Raw genomic sequence first — 22,323 nt, 5'->3', positions numbered from 1 at the left:
ATTCGATTTCTGCTGGTGATCTGGAGTGCCAAAAAACTTCGGAGAAAGGGCGTCAATGATTTGGCACTGTCAATCACACTCCAAAAGCTGCTCCCATTGGTTGTCCAAAATCAGTCTTTGTGGTTAATCACACCGGTACCTCGGAAGCTGCCTCCCTAAAAATACGACGCTCGTCAGTTACTTATCACTTGTTCCAAGACATCACTGATATCAATTCTAGTCCTGTACGGTTTTTAACTGCCATGCCTGTTCAAACTCGAAAACAGAGAAATTTTGGGAAGCCTTTGCCACTGTTTCCCTGCATAACGTAAATCTCGGCAGCATGCAGTGCAAAAGTGTCATTTACCAAATGCTAAAATGTAAAAGTGGACAAAATAAAAATTTTCAACAAGTTAATCACGCTCCTGGGGTTGGGTCCGAGTTGACTCAGGTGAGTCCGAGTTGGTCGTGGGTCCGGGTTAGTATTGGGTCCTAGTTGGCATGGGTCCGAGTTGGTTGTGGGTCCAAGTTGGCATGGGTCCAAGTTGGTATGGGTCCGAGTTGGTTTGGGTCCGAGTTGACTCGAAACCATCCCAAGGTTCCATGGTTGGACGACTTCTCAGTTAACTGTCAATGATTGACAGTCGTTTAATGTATCCTTGATCCTCCTATTTCTGCGTACCTAAGGCTTTGAAACAAGATTTCCAGAAAACTAAAATGCAGTCGAAATTTGTAGAGGTGAGTTTATTTTTACAACTCTCATTCCATTATACGAAAAAGCTTTTAGTGTGTTCCTTCCCAAATCTATGCAGCTGGCGCTCTTAGTCTTAATTGGAAATCTACGGTGGCCAAGACGTGCTACACAAGATATATTTATTGAAAGGGCGAGTCCTGGTGTTTGGCATTGTCACAACACATATTCTTTGAATTTTAAAAGTAATTTGGAAAGAATTCCATATACGAAGTTCACTTTTTAGGAGAAATTTTTGCTCCAGGACAGATTTAAAAAGGGGCGATATTTATTTTTGGGGGATAGAGATGTGAAAGGGGGTTCAGTAACTTAGGGGGACAGGTTTAAAAAGAAGGGGCCCCACGCAATAAAACGGCAAAAAAGTGAGTCCTTTTGCCGTTCTTTTTTTCCCCTACTATAATCCTCTACCGTTTCCTTTTTCCTTCACTATCCCGTCCTTTTGTTCCTCCACAGTTTTCCTGTCATTAGTACAAGGATTATTACAGTTAGTATACACATTTAATACATTTAATCCAAATTGTGTCGTAAAGGGGAATCGAACCTGCAATGAAGAGAACTGTTAGGTATAGAAATACAGCAGTCTAATTAACCACGCCACACGAGCGCTTGTTGCCGGAGGAAGTCAATATGTTCCATATAAAGTTACGGTTGAATTAAGGCGAGGTCACGATGAAGTCAAGATGAATATTTAAAAAAATTAAATATTTATGAAACCAAATATGTAATTATTCATGAATATTTGTATAAATTAGAATATTTAAATATAAATAAATGATTCGGTTCATGCGCACACGTCGTGCGCATTCGCCATGTTCTTCAGAAGCAAAGATGGCCGCCTGTCGATGTAAACCTGGTCCATGTGTAGCTCCAAAAGTGTGCCCAAAACTCCACATTTCTGTCCTATAATGTTCAGCTCTTCAATGCCTATTGGAATCGTCTTCATTCAGCGATCAAAGTAAGGATACTTTTGTAGTAATTACGCGGTATTACAGTGAACTTCGTATGTGGAATTCTTCCCAGTAATTTAAATAGCTTCGAACTTCCAATCTCTCAGTTGTCATTTCCAGTTCATTTGACATGGTTTGAATTACTGTCTGAAAATGTGAAATCAGTGTCAGGCCTGAAAATGAATTTAAATAAAGAATGGTATTCGTACCTTTTATAAATGAGGTTCCTCAGTCTGTCAGTATTTAACATTCTTGCATAATGAATAATAATTAAAGTCCCTTAGTGTGTCCTTAGCGTACCCTTAGCGTACTTACATGTACAAAAAACTGTACTTGTCAGTTTTGAGAGTCTTCACTAGCCCAACACTAAATATGGCACCCTATATCCTCCAGTGGTCTGTCCCCTCTTCTGTACACCCCATGACTCCATATCAACCATCCACACCTACCTTGTCTCTAAATCCCCTTCCAAAAATAAATCTGTAATCATAATAATAGAGGAAGGGAGTTGAGGATTCTTTCAAGGTGAAAATACCTGGATATGCTTTACAGTAAATTGGGCTGTCGGCATGATTGTGAATAGATCTGTTGTATATGCTACATTATTGGTTGATCCTGTAGGAATCTCCAACTATTATCCAATTTTTCTTTTAAATAGTTGTCTTGATGTAGCAAGTTTCTATTGCGCTGTGACCAGTAACCATCATGCTGCTCCCAGTTGCATGTACCTCGTTGTTATTGTCAGTGAGTGAATTGATCATTCACTCCCTAGACTCTTAAATAAAGTGAGCTCACTGCAATGACATAATAACTTGCCTCAGCATGCATAGCAAAAACTCTGATTGTATAACTTCTTCTGTTACAGTCACCAAAGCAATCTTCCGGATGCTTGAGTAAGAAATTGTAGTAGAATCTAGCTCTAGGGGTAGCCATGAGCCATGACTGGAGCTACCTCTTCTATAATGACATGATGCACACTAAAATTGTCAGATGGCAGAATGATTGACCAACCAGATTGCAGTGTTATCAACCAGCAGCTTAGCATATTTGACCAGATCTATCAATTGCATCCAACAGAACTCCATCTAGGCCTACGTATTAGAGAATCCTGAACTTACATGTACAAGACTTGAACACATTCCAGGATAAACCCTAAAAGAACTGATGAGTTTTATCGGACCATCTTATCAAAGCAATCTCAATAGACATGCCATTTATTTTGTAAAGTTTAGTTTAACAAGTTTGAATGGTTATTTGTTACATGTGCTTTTTCCAGGCATTAATTGGTTAATGTTTCTGTTTTTAATGTTTCCTAGGCAGCAGGTGGGGAGACTCGTACTGGCAAGGTTGCCAAAAAGTACACAGTCACAGAGAAGCAAAAGAAAATTCCATGTAGCAAGAAGTTCAGACAGTCACTGAGGGTCAGGAAGAGTAACCAGACAGATTCCACAAGTAACCATGAACAGTCTACCAATGGACATGTGAAAAGGTCATCAATAAGTGCTGAGCACGATCTCAAAGGTGTTGTTCCAGGGACTTCACACAGTAAGTCAATGAGACCCTCATCTGTTTGTTCATAGCAATGACACAATGTATCCTATGACATGTATATTTCTTTTCTTGCAACAGCATAAATTGACGAGGATGCTTGTACTTTGTACGGTATGTTGTCATTTGCTTTGCACTGGCGGTGCAAGCAGGGGGGGCAGTACCCTCCCCTCCCCCACTTTCTTCAACTTGGGGTACATGGCCCCTCCACTTTTTTGCATGTCCTGTAATGGGATGGGGCTTAATGGATTAGCCAAGTTATGGCTGATGACTGATGGTCTCACAACTGCCCCCCTCCCACTGTGAAAATCACTCTGCCGCGGATTTTGCTTTCTCTATGCCATTAGCACTGTGAAAGAAATACTAGATAATGCTGACATGCTACTAAATCCTGCTCCAAATTAGGGCCTTGATGAAATCAACCAACACTCAGACTGCCTTTGATTTGTTCCTACTCAGTAAAAGGAAATCTGATTAGAATCTACATTTAGCTATTTATTCATTTCTCCATTCATCAAAATTGATACATGTACATGTACATATATTATTCAAATATTGAATGGGTTTTGGCTAAATGTTATTTGAACTTAAATGCTTTGGTTGAGGTGCTTCACCGCAATAAAGTGTGGCCAGTGTAGCATTCACTGTCTGTGTCCCTGTCATTTGTGTAATTTGGACATTTGCCTCAGATCCCAAAGCCAGCACTTCCTCCATTTAGGCCAACCATTTGTGATTTTTCCTTCGTAGACGTCAGAAAGAAAAGAAGTAGTAACAGTCTGACTTGTCAGGATTCAGTCACAACTGCACCTCCTCCCAAAAGAAAGTATGTTAGTAAAAAGCCTCCTGTCAAGGTAATGTGACCAGCATTGCTCCTGCCAGACTAAAGGGACTGTGTAATAGAAATGTTTTACAAAAGTCATTGTAGTTGCACCTTTGTGTTTGAATTAATCTTATTTTCAATTTTTGTTTTGCTGTTTTTATTTGTATTTGGGGCCTTTTTTGGTTTTTATGCATATACATGTTGAATTTGCATATTCATGAGCAATATTGTGATGTAATTTGAGGCATTGAGCCTCAGTATTGCATTGATTTATGTGCAAAAATTGCTACATTGTTACATTTTACTACTGCAGATTTCCTTTTCCTTTGCAGTTTATTGCTGTTTATTTATGGCAATATGTCAGAGAACAACCTTTCTAACTAATGTTTTTTGACGTATTCCTTGCAGACTGATATTTGTTATCAGGAAGAACCAGGGACCTCTTTGACAGCTCTGTTGCAAGAACTGCCTGCAGCAGGCACAGACAGTGCCGCAGAAGCTGAGAAGTTGTTCCGTTGGCTCATCAGTCCAGTAACCCCGGATGATTTTTTCAAGTAAGATTGATTAATTGTAGACCGTGAGAATATTGGCCTGTAGCTTACCTGTATGAAAGTTTACCCCAATGAAAATGTCCAGGTTGTGTTGAAGAGTGCCCTCTCACTTCTGGTGGCTGTAAAACTTGCCTAAATACCCCCGGATATGTAAATGCAGTGATCAACATGAGAACTTGACTACTACTGATGTGATCAGAGCAGAATGGTCCTGACGTTCATGTCAGTAATACGGGTGATATGTTATCTGCTCCTGTTTTCTTTTTCTGTCTCAAGCGGACTGTGGGAGAAGAAACCATTATTGCTTAAACGACACATGCCCGACTACAATGCTGATCTTTTTAGCTGTGAAGAACTCCACAACATCTTGAGAGAGGTGGGTGAAAACATTGGGTATTTTGGTAGCTTGGGGAGGCTTGTACCTTGTGTTCGGATCAGGCTAAGAAAAGAAGAGCTCTACTTTCAATTACCTGCCTTTTAAAAAAGAAGGTTGGTAGGTCGGATTTGTGTTTTTTATTTTGGTTCAAATGTTTTTGTGCTGATTGAATGGGGATGAAAGCTACCAAAAGTTACCTCAAAAATTAGAAAAACTTGCCTTGGCATTTTGATGTGAAAAAAGTTGTTGAGAGGTGTTTTGTGAAGTGGGAAAAGACAGGATTTTGAATTTTTTTTTAAATTTATATTTTTGTTTATTTGTTTTTTTAACTTGTCGATAAAAATTTTAGGAAAGCACCAAGAAATCAGAGTTGGCCAGAAAACCGGAAGCAGAATTTTTGGGGGGCCTAACTGTGTATAACCATGGATAGTTTGGTGATTCCTTGTTTCTGTTTGTGACATAGACTAGAGGGCAGACTTTTCTAACAAATATTTTCAGTGAGCACATTTTTGTTCACAATGTGAACAGGAAACTCCCAACATAAAAAGTGTCGCCCCGTAATAAAATGTCACTTGAACATTTCCCTCTTTTGCCAGGAAAGTTTGGAAAATTGCACTTTTCATTGAGAATGACTGTCAAACTTTTCTCACATTTTTAAGACCAAAAGCAGTAGAAAATTGCTCAAGAATGTTTCTAAGTAAAATCACATCATGGACATCAAGCAACAACTTGTTTGGGAGTGGTTTGAATTTCTTACCTGGTTTTCTTTGGGTCAAAGCATCTGTACTGCGAGGTATAGGGCATTGGGATTGCTTTGCATACAGGAAAATTGAGAGATGAGGAGAGGTTTATATCTCTGTAAATAGTTCAGCAAAAGTTGCTACTACTAAGCACAGATTTTTACATATCATTGATATAGTACACACATATGGACTGGCAATGAGGTCACTAGTGCACGTCTATGTCCCCCAGAGGCTGTAATTGACCAGAAGAGAGTCCTGTTCTCTGAGGCCCAAAGTCGAGGGAAATAAGACCTTCTTTTGGTCACTCACAAGCCCGAGGGGGCATGGGCGTGCACTAGTGATCGAATTTGGCCAGTTCATATATGTTTTATAACACACCTCATACTAGAAAATATTCTTCCAGGGTTTTAACTGTTTTAATTCAACTTTCACTTCAAAAATCGAAAAAAAAATTGAAGGTTTATTTCAGTGTCCCTTGACGTAGTCTGATTTTGTGTTTCTTGATTCAACAAGGAAAAGAAATCTTCCAGGGTTTGGACTGTTTCAATTCAACTTTTCACTCAATACCAATTCAAAAATTGCAAAAATTGGTTCATTTTAGTTTTCATAGATGCAGTCTAATGTTGAGTCACTATGTACAACTAGGAAAAGGAATCTTCCAGGGTTTTAACTGTTTCAATTCAACATTTTAAAATGAGCCGTAGCAACCTCCAGAGGGCACAATAACTAGTCACAAATATTCAAGACTAGTACCTGATCGGACACTAGTCTGTGGAATTGCGTTGTGTCAACACTGATGCCAAATTCATGTACTAACCCATATTGGTGAACTACACATGACCATATTTAGCCAAGCAGGATAAAGAACCAGGAAGAGGTGTTTTGTAATAAATAGCTATTGACTGCCTCAAGTGGTATAGTAAAAGTAGCCTGATCCAGGAAGCATTCTATGTATCTCAAGGAAAAGCCTGGGGAAAAATAGAATACTCTTTGGATCACTGAGAAAGGCTAATTTTACTACACCATGGGATAAAGAAGTCATTATGTATGTTATAACACCTCTCTTGCAGATTTTAACCGATTGAAGTGACAACTGATCAGTTTAATTGTACAATAAAGAAGTCTTTCTGTACAAATTCTAAATTTGTTGGAAATCAATCACACTTTTCAAGACTATTTCTTGTTTGAAATGTTTGAACTCGGCACTGTAGCCTAATACTCAGGAATATGTGCAACGTGCATGTACCCATATACATTCGCAAACAATACCTGATGTGTAGTACTGTAGTTGCTAGGGATATATAGTACTATGGTTGCTATGGGAATAGTACTTTTGGCTATACATAACAAGATAGCAAAAGTAGGGGATGCCGCGTAACTAGCTTTTTGTCAAGATAAAGAATCTGGCTGAGGTATTATGAGAGAAATTGTATTTTGCTGTTTCTATGTGTTTCTCTTATGGTTGTTTACATGTTTGTTTGGATTACAGAATGACCTTCAATTTACTACTAACATTGATGTGACAACCTACTCAGAAGGCAAGAGAGAGACACATAATCCTGTCGGTCGAGCTCATGCACCTGTGGTCTGGGACTTCTACAAGGTTTGCAGTTTTGGGAATTGAGAATTAGTACATTTTTTTTATCTTCCAACAACAAGAGATATTCATCCCTTTGAGTTTAAACATTGAAGTTAATGTTTCCTAATGTGTTAACAGATGTCAGCAATTACGAGGTTTCCTAGCTGGTCAAATATCAGACCTTCAAATATGATTACCTTGACAATTTTCAGAGGGCTCTTAGATTTTTCAGATTAAGAAACCCACTTTCCTTCATCTAAATTACAGGTAGTTTGTAGTTCTTCTGTCATGTCTTTAATATTTTTAACGAGGGAAGTCCAAAACACAGGGTGCACCAAACTTTGGACAAGGCGGTGAAGTAACACTGGTTACTTGATTACCTTACCACCCATGCTGGAATGGTTTCAAATTATGGAGCTTTGTATTGGTAATCAACATTTAACTTTAATAACCTCTCACACAGAGAAAAGGAAAAGCTTTAAAAAATTTTGTCGAGAAATTTGCAAGATCTTTGTCCTTTGTTATAACTTATGACCCCTCTATGTGAAAATAAGTCAGAAGTCACCATAGCCACACTGAGTTTAGGTTTGGATTGGAAAGAGCAAACCGAGCTCTGTTTTGATGTATCACTCGGTTTGGTATCCTGATGGAAATGGACATTATTTGAGTGAAAGATGTTGACAGTTTATATTAATTGTCATTATGCAATATTCTTCAACTCGAATCACTCTGGCAACAGCTCTGGCAACTTGTGACTCATTTTCATAGAGCAGGTCACATTTAATAGCCTATAGCAAATGTCATAATTCAAAGGATAGTCTAAACTGGTCAGTCATTGCTGGATGTCATCTTTCAAAACACTTCAGTTCACATCTCAAGAAATTTATAACGTGAAAGATAAAATGTTTACTGAATTTCAGGAGGGTTTTGATAATTGTTTTGTGGATTATGCTTTTTATTTGGTTTACAGAATGGTTGCTCCGTACGGTTGCTCAATCCTCAGACATACTCAGATGCAATCTGGAAGTTAAACTCCCTGCTTCAGGAGTACTTCGGGAGCTTTGTGGGAGCAAATATGTAAGCAGTTTGTGGCCTTAATTGGTTGATTTTGTGAATGCTGGGAACCAGGAAATGTTTGGGACAAAGTAGATCTTAAATATAAATGTATTATTGGCTCTTGGTGTAATTAGCACTCAGCATGCGCTTTGATGGGAGAAAATGAAGATAATTGCTTAAGTTAAATGTGTTCCTGTGCTGTCATTTCAGTTTCTACTTGAAGGTTAACAAAAAGCACTTGTTGTGTCAAACTTGCAGGGTTCTTAATCACATCTTGCTTGTCCATGTCGAGGACCACCAAGTTTCATATGACAATTTCTGAAGCCAAACATGTTTAGATTGATCCGAAGAGATGTCTTTACTGCAGTGGCACCACCCACTTGTGTATGTTGCTTGTAATTAAAACTTGAGATGTCAGTGTAACACATTATTGGTCAGATGGGCGTTTCATGTGCCTGAGTACGTTCTGTTTGATCACTTGTGTCATCGGCCCGATGCTGATGTAATGGCACTTTTAAAAGGGCTGTGTGTTGAGAAATTGTCTGGCCTGACAGTGAACCCATATTTTTGTCTGCAACAGATACCTGACCCCAGCAGGTTCCCAAGGCTTTGCTCCTCACTATGATGACATAGAAGCCTTCGTTTTACAACTTGAAGGAAAGAAATACTGGCGATTATACAGCCCCAAAAACTCACAAGAAGTCTTGCCAAGATTCTCAAGTGGTAATAACAGATATATAGAATAAACCTGCACATATTTAAGAGTGCCTAACAATACCATCAACTACAGTTGATGAGGTAAAATATGAGATCACTAAAACAGTTGGCCAGAACTACCAAGCATGTAGCTTCTGTGTTAATTTATGAGTTCAGATCTATTCTCATTAAACCAATTCTAAGGTTGATAGCAGAAATTAGCTGAAGTCAAACACCAAATTAAAGTTAATTTGCACTGCATGAAAACCAAGTTTCACTCAGGGCTGTGATGTGATGGTTGCCTCTTTTCTAAAACTAGTGTGAAACAATGAAAGGATCAATGTTTGAAATCAAACTGGTATTGGCAAATACATGTAGATCAAAAGGACATTTACACATACATGCAGACAGTCAAGTACCCAGACTGTTACAATATGGAGGGGACAATTTCTTTTCATAAGGGATTTGAGATTGAGTTTTCAGGACAATAAAAGCCTGGTCCCCAAAACATGCATGTTTCAAGATATGTGTATGATGCTAGTATACATGTACATGTATGTGAACTTCTTGTTGGTTGGGTAGTAAGTGTTTATTGAAACTACTTCATTTTCCAACCCAGGCCTGCTGGAGGAGAGTTCGTCTATTTGGGGGGATTTTAATGGCAACTGCTATTGCCAGAATATTGCCAGAATAGCAAAGCTGGATTTCATGGTACAATTTCACTGCTTCCTGTCTTGTTAAACCTGGGTTTCATGTCTGAAGTTGTAATGATCTTTGTAATTCCCTCCTACAAGCCAACTTTACTCAAGAGGAGATTGGTGAGCCAATTTTTGACACAGTCCTAGAGCCTGGTGATCTGCTTTATTTCCCGAGAGGAACAATACATCAGGTGAAGCAATGAGCCAATTCAAGCATTTCTTCTAAATAATGTTAAGCTTATTTAGATTACATTGGTGCAGATTTCGCAAACCAAAAGAAACAGACTTGGTTTATCCTGTCTTTTATATTTGATCAATTGTATTGAAATGCATTTATTATGGTGATCAATTGACATTTCTTATCATCTGAACTTGTTTCCACCAAAAGTGTCACTTTTTCCAGGTCAAAAAAGTGTGATAAATACAACAATGATTGATCTGTATACTTCGGGAGAAATCAGTTTTTCAGACATACTCCAACTGCGTATATGTAGATTTTAACAGAATTTTTAGGGTAGTTGGTGTCAGTTTCTGACCTCTTTTAAAATGGTGACAGTTAGTTCCACTCATAGTTGTCACTAACTCAAATCTGTCACGTGTTTTGGGTAGAAACACAGCCAAATGCTTTGCCTAACAGTTGTCTAAGTGCAGACCTGTGGAGAGTAAAAATAGCATCAGGGAAACAGTTTCAAGTCAGCCATGGAGTTGCACCTTGTTTGTCTGAATAAAAAAACTGTCCCAGAATTGACCCAACTGCCGTGTCTTTACAAATAAATAGCATCCATCAGCTAGATTTGTTTATTTGCATGCACCTTGTTGCATTTACCCTGAAAAGGTCTGGATTGGGGAACTGTCTCGCAGCTGAGCAGCTGAGTGGGAAAGGGAAGCATCTGCGCAGTGACAAATCTCACTGAAACTTGATATGAATGTAGACACTGGGTTGTCCTAAGAACATGATAAGTTTGTTTGTGCATTTTAGTTGGGATATGCCCAGCTCTGAAGCAAGATGTTGATGTCACAGCTCCCTTTTACCACACAATTTGTGCTAAGTTTTGCATGGTTTGAATGTATAGACATTCTGCAACAAACTTGGTGCAAGCCCAATGGTGTTAGTATATGGTGTTTTTTCATTCACTCGTGTAATTTTCTCAGGCATCCACACCAGAAGACAGTCATTCCCTGCACATAACATTGTCAACCTGTCAGTGCAACACATGGGGGGATCTGCTGGAGAAATTACTACCCCAGACTCTGCAGACTGCAATGAGTGCTGAGGCTGAGCTGCGTCAGTCCCTTCCAAGGGGTTACATGCAGTACACCGGTATTGCTAACTCAGAGTCGGTAATTGATCACTTGCTCCTTAAAACTGGGACTTGCTCTGTAAAAATTAGGCAGATTTCACAGACTCACATTCTGAGTTAAAAATGAACCTGATGGGAAAGATCTGGGAAAGGTTAAATTGACTTGGATTTCTTGGACTTTTTCTTCGTCTGTTCAAGAGAAAAAGCTTTGAAAGACGAAATGAAAAGCCGTGCCAAGGTATAGTAAAGATATTCTCCAATCTTGTATTGTTGAAGCTTCAGTTCTTGTTCCGATACAAATATGAAACTGCACTTAAACTGATGAAGTTGACTATTTGAAAATAAAAAGGGCAACCTTGGTGTTAAGACATTCAGTGCAGTGTCCACAAGGTGGATGCTGATTAACTTATCAGAATCTCATGTAGTTCTAATTTTGGATGGGAGACTGTTGTTGAAGGCATAGTCAGAAGGATGTCTGTCATACTGTTAAATGAGGCTTATGGCACTAACGTTCAACCTGCCTTTTGTGAAAAAAAGTCCTGACCATATTCACCAGGAAATATCCAATGCAACTACACAGTAATTTCCTTCTTTATACAGTTCTTTATACAGTAAAGCCCCTTTTGGAGCATTTATTATTTGAAGAGATTATGTCAATATTAATCTCAGGAACTCGGATCCTTTGAGGCAGTTTCCGTTTCTTTGCATTTCTTCATGGCACAGGTTGGCATACTAGTGTTTTCCTCAGTACTTCCTCAGTGCCTCCCAGTACATCGTGTGATGTTATCAGCTTTTGACCTAACATAAGTTTCTCACTGCAGAATGCATCATTAATCTTTCTCGTTGTTTTTCGTCACCAGACTGACCCTCGGAGAATAACTTTCCTCAGTAAGGTCAGTGAGATGATGATCAAGCTCGCCCAATATGCTGTCATTGACGATGCAGCTGACCAGATGGCTAGAGGAGTCATTCATGACAGTTTGCCTCCAAAACTTTCACAAGGTTTGAAAATGAGTTTGCAGGACTTTCAAAACAAGAAATAAATCACTTTATAGCTATTAGAACTTGCAAATCTGCTCAATTTTCTCAGATATCCAGTTTTTGGTGGGCCAGCATTATATTCTGAAAGAGTATTTCTTCATAAAGTTTTATAAAACCATTTAACCGTACACCTGTGGCAAGTGGCCAGATGCAAATTATTACATCATAAGAATTTGTTTGGAGCGCCCAAGATTATGTTCTCCAGGTCTTTAATATTTGCCAAACATCTTTATGAACAGCTTTGACAAAATGACGACAGAAATCCTAATCATCTTCACATAAAAAAATTATGCTGTCAAAATTTGCTGTTGCTCTTTTAAAAGTCATCCTCATTTCATCTGTTTCATTTCTGATTTTCTATCACCGCTGAACTAGACGAGCATGTGTGCAGCATATTTGGGAGTGGACCAGTATGCAAGAATGGGAAGGTATCTAACGAAGTGGAAATACGTGAAGATACGCAGATCCGAATTGTACGTCGAGGAGTTGTCAGGTAAGACTTGTTTCAAAGTCACATTAACACTAACCCCGCAGAGCAGAAAAAAAAAATTGCAACAGATGTAGATGAATCCAGCAATGTTTTATCAGACATTTCCTATGGCCCCCTTTAATTTTGATCAGCATTGTATTGGGTTTTGATTTAATTTTGTTCATGCATTTTTGAAATTATATGAAATATATTCACAAGATACCTCGAAGTAATTGTTGACTGCCCTGATGTTGGCTATGTTATCCTTTACCCAATCAATGACTTACAAAATTACTGTTCAACTGTTTTGGTAATAATGTCAGCATTAATGAGGTATCTATCAGTGTCATTAAAAGGTGTCAATATGTTATCATTAACCCTGCTCATGTGGGCCGTCTGGGCTGACAACATCTGAACATTCCTTAGACGATCTTAGCTCCCTGGGGAGTATACTAGCCCAATGCTGCCATATCAGGTGCAAATGGCTAAATATACATGTAATAACCACGTCTTCCCCTACAGCTACCCAACAAGTTCTCAACATGTAACTACCTGGTGGGATTCCAATCCCTGACCCTAATGATTGGAACCACAGATCCTTACCACAAGGCCACATACATGTACTCCATGCACTAGGCCAGCCCCTCCCCCCAATCTTATTGAATTACCTTTATACGGTGGTTCAGAATCCCTAAAATGATTTTGCAATATGAGAGAATTTGCCTATGTTAACATGTTACATGAGCAAAATGGAGCACATGGTCTTTAAGGTATTCATTCAACCAGAAATGAATACTTTTATTTTTCTGTTCAAACATGCATGGTATTCTGTTAACGTTTTATCTTTCAACTTGAATGCAGACTTATTGCTGAAGATGACCAAGTCCGAGTGTACCACACATTGGAGAACTCACGAGTGTACCACAGCAAACAACCACAGTTTGTTGAAATACCTGCTGAGGTAAGTTTATCAGGATCATGGCGTTTCCCCTTGAATACAGACTTGCACTTCTGGGAAACAAACAAGTTCACACTGGTCAAGAGAGGACTATACTTTGAGTTGGTAATCGTGTAAATATAATAATAAACTTCCATTTTCAGAAATGCTAGACATTTCCCCCAGTCACCTGAATGATTTAATAATGTATTTATTCACCAATATGAAGGTGAACTGTCAGTCCATTTTGAATTTTTTTTGTTTTCTTTGTTTTTGTTTTGTTTTTTGTTCTCTTTTAATCTTTTTCTATTTTTTAATTTTAATTTTTTTCATCCTAAGCACTTGTTCAAAAGATTCCAAGACAAGAAAGGCCTTTTCCATCCCTCTTTTTGAAATACCTGAATATGCCAACTAGGCCCTCACAGCCAAGTTTGGACAGGCTAAAGCAAAAGGTCATGTAAGCCAAACCGTCAAACTAGCTCTGTAATCATTTGCATTTGTCCAGCTGTAATGGCTGAAATTTTTCTCCGTTTTCAGGCAGCCTCAGCTGTTGAGTACCTGCTGCACACCTATCCTGCCTTCACAGATGTCAGCAGTCTTCCATTAGTTGATGAGTGGCAAGATAAGGTAGGTCTTGCCCATTTTCTCATTATGTAGAAACTGGGTAAGTATTTGTATGTGAATTACGAGAGTAGGTTCTACAAAACTGATAATACAAATTAAGGGCCAGGCTCAGGCCTTTTTAACATTATTTATACATTAAAATATGTTTGTGTATACTGTGGAACGCCGCTGTAACGAACACCGCTATTCCGAACATTCAGGAATACCGAACATCCTCCTTGGCTCCTTTACTTTCAATACCCCTTTGCCAAACATTGAAAACTTTTTAAAAAGAAGCATATTCAGAACTGATGATAATAACTCAAAGTTGAGGAAAATTGCACTCACAGTGGAACAACAGCCAACACATAGAGTGGCCTGTACATTCGTGGGTAGCCAACATTGCATGTACATCACATGCAGGCGGCCATGTAGACTGACTGCGAGTATCGTTCATTGGTAGCCTACACTGCATGTACATCACATGCAGGCAGCCACGTAGACCAGCTGCCGAGCATGTGTATGCAATACTGGCGAATGTGGTACAGAAACCCTTGCATGATTATTACTACAAAGTCGGGAGATTTCAGCTCAAAATCAACACCAAAACAGGAAATAAATGCACAGATGGACATTAGCATTTGTTACTTGACTCAAAGAAATCTTTGATAAATGTCTTGCTTGTTTCGATCATATTCAAAATGCTTGCCTAACATTTAATTGCTGACTTCGGTCACTTGATGGTGTGTTACAATGGTTCCCGGTAGGGCCCATTTATTTAACTGCCATTTTACCGACAGGAAGCAGTGTAACCCTTCCAACATTTCACAGAAGTAACTTGATTTACACCACATTTTATTGCATAAGTTGCACTCCAAATTATCCCACATTTCATTTCATTCATTTGATGTTTAAATTAATCAAAACAGTGTGAAGCGAAGCAAATTTTCATGAATTTGACCGTATTAAAGTACATGGCACAGATACGCCACAAATTTGTGACGTGACCCAAAGCATGGTGCAAAGTTATGCCAAATTTCATGAAATCTGCTGCTGCAATACTTTCGCAGTGTCCCAGCTGTAACTGTTGCTATATTACATTCACACCAGCCAGCTGACAGTAACACCTCTATACTAATAAGGTCAATATTGTGAGCTTCAAATCCTGTCTGAGACTGATTGTGCATGTAGTGCTTTATAGCATGGTTGAAGGGCAAAACTCTAGCACTGAAACATTTACCCATTTCTGTGGCATTGGTCATCCCCTAAATGGCATATATGTGACCTGCTCTGCAAAAAAGGGCATCAAGGGACACTGTGCGATTTCATACTAAGGGCTTTTTATGTGGACATTGTGGTTTTTTACTTCTTGGTTTATTGGCTTTTATTATACCAGTACTTCCACAAGTCATACAAGAAACCTAACTGTTGCTATGGCTGATTTCTTTTTCCATTTCCTGTGTTTAAAGGGCTTTATATCTGAAAGCAATTCTGTTGATGTGTATGAAATGATTATGCAAAAATCAGTATATCTCCAGATTGCAAAATGACACAGGGTTGAAACCTACACAAAATTAAAGCATATAATGTAACCAATTTAATGTGTATGTGACTCATTTTGAAAAAAAATGCCCTATAATAGTCATTTTTGTAGAGCCGGTCACATATAACACTGGACACGGCCACAGTAACACACTGTGTAAATATAGGATTTGAGTTGGATTAGTTTGACATGAGATTCATGAATGGTCTTTTGAAATGTTTTCTGCTATTCCAATGTTACAAGCATAGCTCACAGAATACCATAAAATAGTGTTGTGTTTTATTGGCATTTTTTTTCATGCTGGAACGTGCCCAGCACAATTTTGTTTTGAGATGCAGTATGTTACATTTACATAACCAAATCAAAAGGACAAACGACACATTTCATAACAATAAACACGAAGCAGTTCAATATAATGTTTCTGGAAGGCAACGGAAAATTCACCAATAACAGCAACATAAAAGAGAACAGATTTCCACAAATGAAGTGAGGCTTTTAACATAAGACTTAAATCTCAATATCTCATGTTGTTGGTTTCAGCAAGTGGAACTGGCCCAGGTTCTGTATGAAAGAGGAATAGTAGTCAGCAAGAAGCCACTACAGCCTGCATGAATACGCACACAGACAGCAAGTTCTAGCTATAAATCTTAACTCATTTTACATGGTGTCAAGGAAAATCGAAGTCACAATTCTCTTTTAAAGAATTTAACTGTCATCACCTGTGGAATTTTCTCTCTTTACAATTGAATGGATTTCATAAGCATACTTTTAACAGTTCAGTGTGATAAAAGAGAATTACTCAGTTACTAAGAAAATTTTTCCACAAGTGTCTACTTCATTTAAAAGTGCATAAGGTCTCCTTTCATGTGGTATAATTGATACAATGATGCATGACTGATCTGTTTAAATTAGAAGTGTGTGACACCACTGACCGCTTTTAGCTTGCTTTTAGTTATGCTTGACCCTAGTAGTTATGCTTGGCCCTATCATCCTCTTGCTGGTGTCAAATATAAAAACGATAACATTAGCATTTCAATTATTGACAATGTTTATTAGTCACATGCTGTGTTATTCAGTTTCAGCCAAAGAATGAAATGAACATTGACCTTGCCAAAAGCAAAATTTTCACTCGTTCATTTTGTCATTCATTCTTCCTTCATTTGTTGCATTTTTGGTGCTTTTGTTAAGTCAGCATGTAAATTATGAGGAAACATTGTGGGCTTTGTAGTTTTAATTTTCACCTTTTTAAAAGGTTTTGGCAAAAGACAACATGTCAGTTGTGTGAGATAAATTGTTTTTGCTCTTTTCTTTATTTTCTGGATGACACAAATCCAGAAGGACAAAAGGGGGGAAAATTATGCGCTTGACGAGGAAACTGAGAAAGTTGTTGTATTTGATGAGAAAATGAGAGGAGATTCCAAGACACAAATTACACAAAGATACAATTATACATATGCCCATTCCTCTGAATGGCTAAAAAAGCAATGCATTCTTTTGATGAAATTTTAAAATCTTCAGCAATTATGATGTCTCATGTTTCCCGAAAACTAAGTATGGTTGCTGTGACAGCACTTAAAATGTAACCTTAAAAGAGCTTGGGGAGGACAGAATCTGCCCCCTAAACATTGTTTCTGATTTTGCAGCAGTGTTTTTTTTTCACAAGCTGAGCTTTGAAGAGTTTGTTCAGTTATTTTGACGCCACAGCTGTGAAAATCGAACTTGCTGTTCTTACACACACAGTCCATATTTTCAAGAAGGGTCAGCCAAAAATGTATACTTTCCACTGTCATGCTGGATGCAAGTGGGCTGGCATGCCAGTGCCTTCAACTTCAAATGACTGTAACAAACGTATGTCCCATTGAGTTGAAATTTTACATCTGTACTGATAAGGAGTGTCTTTACATGCATACCAAGTGTAAAATAAAGCAGGCTTGGAACATCAGAGTTCTGATGGGGAAGGGGATTCCCCTACCCCCAGCTCTGTTAGATTTAAGGCAGGCACTTTACAGTTTCAGTTCTTTCTGTATTCTTTAGGTATGTCCTGTCAACATTTGACCTGTAGTATCTTGCTACTGCATATTACTTCTCGTAAGGAAAAAGCAGCTTCACTTCTCAGCACAGGACAAATTTTAATGGTTTTAATGGTTCACAAAGTGAAAAATTGCTATCAGAAAATAAGAATCAGATGTATGCGTAATAAACTTCAATCAACAAAAAATAATGGAAAAGACAAAATTTATTCCTTGGTTTGCTTGTACTTCTCGGCTTCTTTCTCTGATCTCCTTCTGGCCAAGACAAACTCTAAGTAGGTCAGGTAACCGTCATTGTTGAAATCATCTTCTGCTAGCACTTGGTCAATCATTTCTGTCAAACAGAAATCAGAAAAATTTGGCAAACTCACTATTGATCCTTGTCACTGGCATGATTGTTTACATGCGATTGTAGCTTGCCACTTTGAATGATGCTGAATTTGACCATAGCCACTCAAACCCTGTTTCCAGTAAAGGTCGGAATTTACATTTCATTTGAAAAATGTTTAGAAAACTTTCCCATAACGTTTAACCGTTTCAACACTTTACAGAGACTGCCGCCGCCTTTCACGGTGTTTTCCTTATGCAGAATTATATATTTCATCCAATGTAAATAGTTGACACAAAGTTCCGGCAATGAATTCATGGTATTCCTTTGATATGCAGATTACATTTTACAAGAATTGTTTACAACAAAAATGAACGCCAGATGTGTCGGTCGAAATGTCAAAGTTCTAAAAGGGGCGGTTTGATTTGAATTATTTGGGAAAATCTGTAAATGAATTTGGAACTTTTTTGTTTAAACATGTGAACATCCCACCCTTAGTTTCCAAGGATGAAATGAGGTAGCAATAATCTAGATGACCACTGAGATTTGAAGAGAAAGTTGCCAAATCCTGGTGCAAAGATATTTGACAGGTCATCTGGAAGCATTAAACTCCAAAATTCAAAAGAGTGAACAGTGTACCCCTGTTTGACCCTAGTTATGCGCACAGTTATTAAACTTAAGTCCATTACCCATGTGTTCTAGAAGTCTGATCTCTCTTGCTTGTTCAGGAGTCATATTTAGACTGGGCTTATCATCACCCATCACGTGATTGATTGCAGCAAGGATCTCCAGCCCGTCTAATTTTGTGTTGTTGTCGAAATCATGTAATCTTAATCGGGGAAGTAAAAGAGAGACTAAAGATCACATTTCATGTACAATTGTATTTGTCATGTGGGTCAATGGAGTTCTGGTTATTTTAATTTTAATAAGTTTCATTTTGTTATTTTTGTTATATTTCATTGCAAGAATTTTTTCGTTAATCATCGTACTTAAAATAATGGAATTCCAGTTCCTCATCAGTCATATCCTCCTCTCTTTTTTGCCCTCCTGTCAGCTCTTCAAGGTGCTCTTGGACATGCCTGTTGGATAATTGAAGATGATGAAAAAAATGGCGAAATTAGCAAGAAGTAGACCTAAAAATACAAAGCAAATCTAGATATAGATATAAATACACGGACGGATGTTGTGCTTTTATTTGTTTGTTGGTGTGTAGGTTTTTGTTTTATGTGTTTTGTTTTGTATTCTGTTTGAGGGTTGGGGTTTGTTTGTTATTTTGTTTTTTATGCCGCACGCAGGTGTGTTATTTTTCGGGATTTTCATGACCTTAACATTTTTTACACCATTTTTAGAGGGTTATAGGCCTAATCATTCAGATGTGTTACTTTTTATTTCTTTGCAACAAAAGCCAAATGCAATATTTACCTTAAGCCATATGTGGGAAAACATCATCTTTTAGTTACTGGAAGCCCAAAATGTTACAATATTTTATTGTTACGGAATTCAAGGTCAAATGTAAACACACAAAAGCTAAACCGTTTCTCCATTTTTTCTTCGTCTTTGCATCTGGCTTTGCCAAATCATTCACTCCGAAGTTCCATTTTGCTACAGAAACATATTAAGAGTGATTTCTTTTGCTTTTTTTTCTTACAGTTGCACCAAACTCGAAAGTAATGATTGAGAATAGTAGTGGGCAGTGTTGTGAAATACGTAGCGGGAGGGGGATACAACCAAACTCCTAAAATTACTCCACCGTGGTAAAGTTCGGAAAGCTGGATGCTGGACTCATGCATCACACTGGGATATCGGACGCGTACTTTAATAACTTACATGCCAGTCGGGTAAAGCGCTTCATTTGAGTAAAATGGTCATTCCAAATCCACACAGCCAACCGCAAATCAACCCCTTTCCCTGCACGGTCAACAAAAAGTTTTTATTTCGAAACACCCTGCCTTCATCACCGTTCCACCTGGCCATTTTGGCGGCAGTTCTATGTAAATTGTCAGAGCGCTCGCTGGATGCATAGCTACAAGTTCATTACAAACTGTAGCATTGTCTTTGAGGGGAAAGTAAAATGGGTGTTAATCATAATTATTGTTAGCCCTGAAAGAGCCGGATTCCACCCAAGACAAGACGCTGAGCCTTCATGCGTTGTTTTAGTAGATTCTTAAGGCCATTTGAAATCTTGCAAGTTTGTGAAAATCGGACTTTCATTGCCGTGCCCGTTTTATATTTAACAGGTCATGCAGTCAAAAACATAGTTTTCCACTGACGTGGTCAATGCACTCGGGTTGGCACGCATGCAGCCTTGAACTTCTGGACTTTACTTTTGTACTGGGAATTATTTTTTACAATAGGGGCAGAATCCATCGCGTCTCTTTTCATAGGGTAAGCCATTGAATAATTAATATTTGTCGGTAAATCTTTCAATTCCCTAAGATTATTACTGTTTTTTGATGAAGCAAATTTCAACATTTTTTTCTATCAACATATTTCAAAACTGTTCCTTGAGATCTAAACCTTATTCTCTTCTCCATTAGTAAGGAGACAGGGTACTTACTCTTTATTTCGGACCATTTCTGGATCGTGGAATTTGGATTTCTTTTCTTGAGCTTGCGAGGAGGTAGTTATAGCGGACGTTAGGAGCAACGTGAAAGCCACAAGAAGAACGAAGTCACGGCCACAGAACATGTACTGAATGCCAATGGGCCTCATGCTGTACAGAAATATAACAGAGTATTTACCATAGGTCCTGAATGCGGGTCAGAGGACGAAGAGAAAACGCACCAAAGCCCAACTGACCACCCCCCCCCCTTCTTGAAAGCAAACGAAAGAGAAAATACAAAGAAAAATTAACCGAAAACTTACCTTGCATTCGGAAAAGATTTAGATTATGTTTAGGTGCCACAAACCTCTCGAACGAAAAGGGATACAGGAAATTGAAAATGTTTTCACAAGTCATGTACATCACTCATAGCAGAATTTGTGGGAAAACCCCGTTTCTGTTACCCAGTCTGCACATAAATTTGAACTGAAATGCAGGATATGTCCCCGTCTGATAGCGATAGGGTAGGAATAGGATAGGAAACTTGTGAATTGTAATTAGCTTTACTTTCAGTCGGTGCTGTGACTGGTCACAGTACTCTGTAACTCGACAATAACTCCACGATGACCCAGACTACGCACACTTTAGTGATTTTATACCGCAAGTTCCAGCAGTTTTTGAGACTTGGAGCCTTCGACTCGAGGAAGGACTCGAGTCGAATCATATTTAATTGCAGTGAATGAGTCATTTTGAGTTATTTCCCGTGGGATTCGAGCCGAGTCTCTGCAGTGTGTCGAGTAATATTAGTGAATTCATATTGAGACCTCACACTTCACACACTCTAAATCATGCGATCATGAAACTTGTCCAAATTTGTGTATGTTTTATTAAAAAAACTTAGCATATGGTGCATGGTTAGTGATGAAATATCGGTGAATCAGCGATTCTCTACATCACGGAGTATGATCAGCTACGAACACTACTCAACAGCACAATGGGAGAAGGCAGCTTGCAAGCGTGGAGGTTTGTTTGCAGTTAATAAATTATAGCTACAGTGGTATCAGATGTCACATACAATGTGATTATCAAGTGGTGTAACATGACGGTAACAATTTAAAAGCCTGTATAATAGCCGAACAAAGAAATGCATAAAATCAACAAAACGTAACTACGTTTCAAAGAGTATTTCAATAATTACCATTTAGGGTCAGAACGAAATCATGAAAGTTGTATTATACGACCAAATCATTAATACTTACAAAATTTGAAAAAATGGAGATGAATACCTGGAGATTAATATGCACGAGAAGAACACGCATAGTAATGAATAAAATACCCAAGTATACAGAAAAAGGAATTATGAGCGACATTAGCTAGAGGAATGTAATTTTTACAAATATATATTGCGAAAAACACGTGCATCGAACGACAAAATGTCTGGCAACATTAAACACTCATAACGTTGAATAAATTATGACCGAAATAAATCGATTGAACAAAGAATTAATGTAGGCCTACATCCACTCAATTGTTTATCAGCTGATGACATACCTCTATAAATACATTTACTAGGTTTAAATTCAGTGTCATAATTATTTAAGATTGCACTCACCTAATCGCTTGATGCCGGACTGTATTCGTGAGAAAATAACAAAGATGTGTTCACAAACGATGAAGATGCGTAATGGAGGCACTTGCAGGAGGAGGGTAGCATATGGCAACCACTGTGTCAGTAACAGCAGTGCGCTGTCCCTCCACTGTGTGCAATCTCCTTGCATCCATCAA

General features: G+C 38.3%; 2 protein-coding genes across 3 annotated transcripts in view; one reads left to right on the top strand and one right to left on the bottom strand.

Annotated features, from left to right (window-relative positions):
- riox1 (ribosomal oxygenase 1) overlaps positions 1-17,631 on the top strand; it is a 19,441-nt gene extending 1,810 nt beyond the window's left edge. Inside the window, exons 2-16 of one of the 2 annotated variants that reach the window (XM_087141741.1) lie at positions 667-717; positions 2,994-3,222; positions 3,973-4,076; positions 4,454-4,599; positions 4,873-4,972; positions 7,205-7,318; positions 8,265-8,371; positions 8,931-9,073; positions 9,841-9,935; positions 10,897-11,085; positions 11,906-12,047; positions 12,462-12,579; positions 13,417-13,516; positions 14,030-14,119; positions 16,179-17,631. In XM_087141741.1, the coding sequence (XP_086997867.1) occupies positions 697-717; positions 2,994-3,222; positions 3,973-4,076; positions 4,454-4,599; positions 4,873-4,972; positions 7,205-7,318; positions 8,265-8,371; positions 8,931-9,073; positions 9,841-9,935; positions 10,897-11,085; positions 11,906-12,047; positions 12,462-12,579; positions 13,417-13,516; positions 14,030-14,119; positions 16,179-16,250 (1,770 nt within the window). In that variant the 5' untranslated portion in view covers positions 667-696 and the 3' untranslated portion in view covers positions 16,251-17,631. The remainder of the gene's footprint in view (positions 1-666; positions 718-2,993; positions 3,223-3,972; positions 4,077-4,453; positions 4,600-4,872; positions 4,973-7,204; positions 7,319-8,264; positions 8,372-8,930; positions 9,074-9,840; positions 9,936-10,896; positions 11,086-11,905; positions 12,048-12,461; positions 12,580-13,416; positions 13,517-14,029; positions 14,120-16,178) is intronic. The other variant, XM_022241001.2, reaches the window with a different exon arrangement.
- LOC110982533 (multiple coagulation factor deficiency protein 2 homolog) lies at positions 15,454-22,323 on the bottom strand. Its single transcript, XM_022241012.2, has 5 exons — positions 22,151-22,323; positions 20,554-20,709; positions 18,986-19,075; positions 18,686-18,825; positions 15,454-18,002 (listed from the first exon to the last, which is right to left on the bottom strand). Exons 2-5 carry the CDS (start codon positions 20,706-20,708, stop codon positions 17,875-17,877), a joined length of 513 nt encoding a protein of 170 aa, XP_022096704.1. The 5' UTR covers position 20,709; positions 22,151-22,323; the 3' UTR covers positions 15,454-17,874.

Source organism: Acanthaster planci, linkage group LG01 (genome assembly GCF_054643075.1).
Source record: "Acanthaster planci isolate LZ-2023a linkage group LG01, COTS_SCS, whole genome shotgun sequence".
NCBI classification, from domain to species: Eukaryota; Metazoa; Echinodermata; class Asteroidea; order Valvatida; family Acanthasteridae; genus Acanthaster; species Acanthaster planci.
This window is presented reverse-complemented; position numbering and strand designations above follow the sequence as displayed.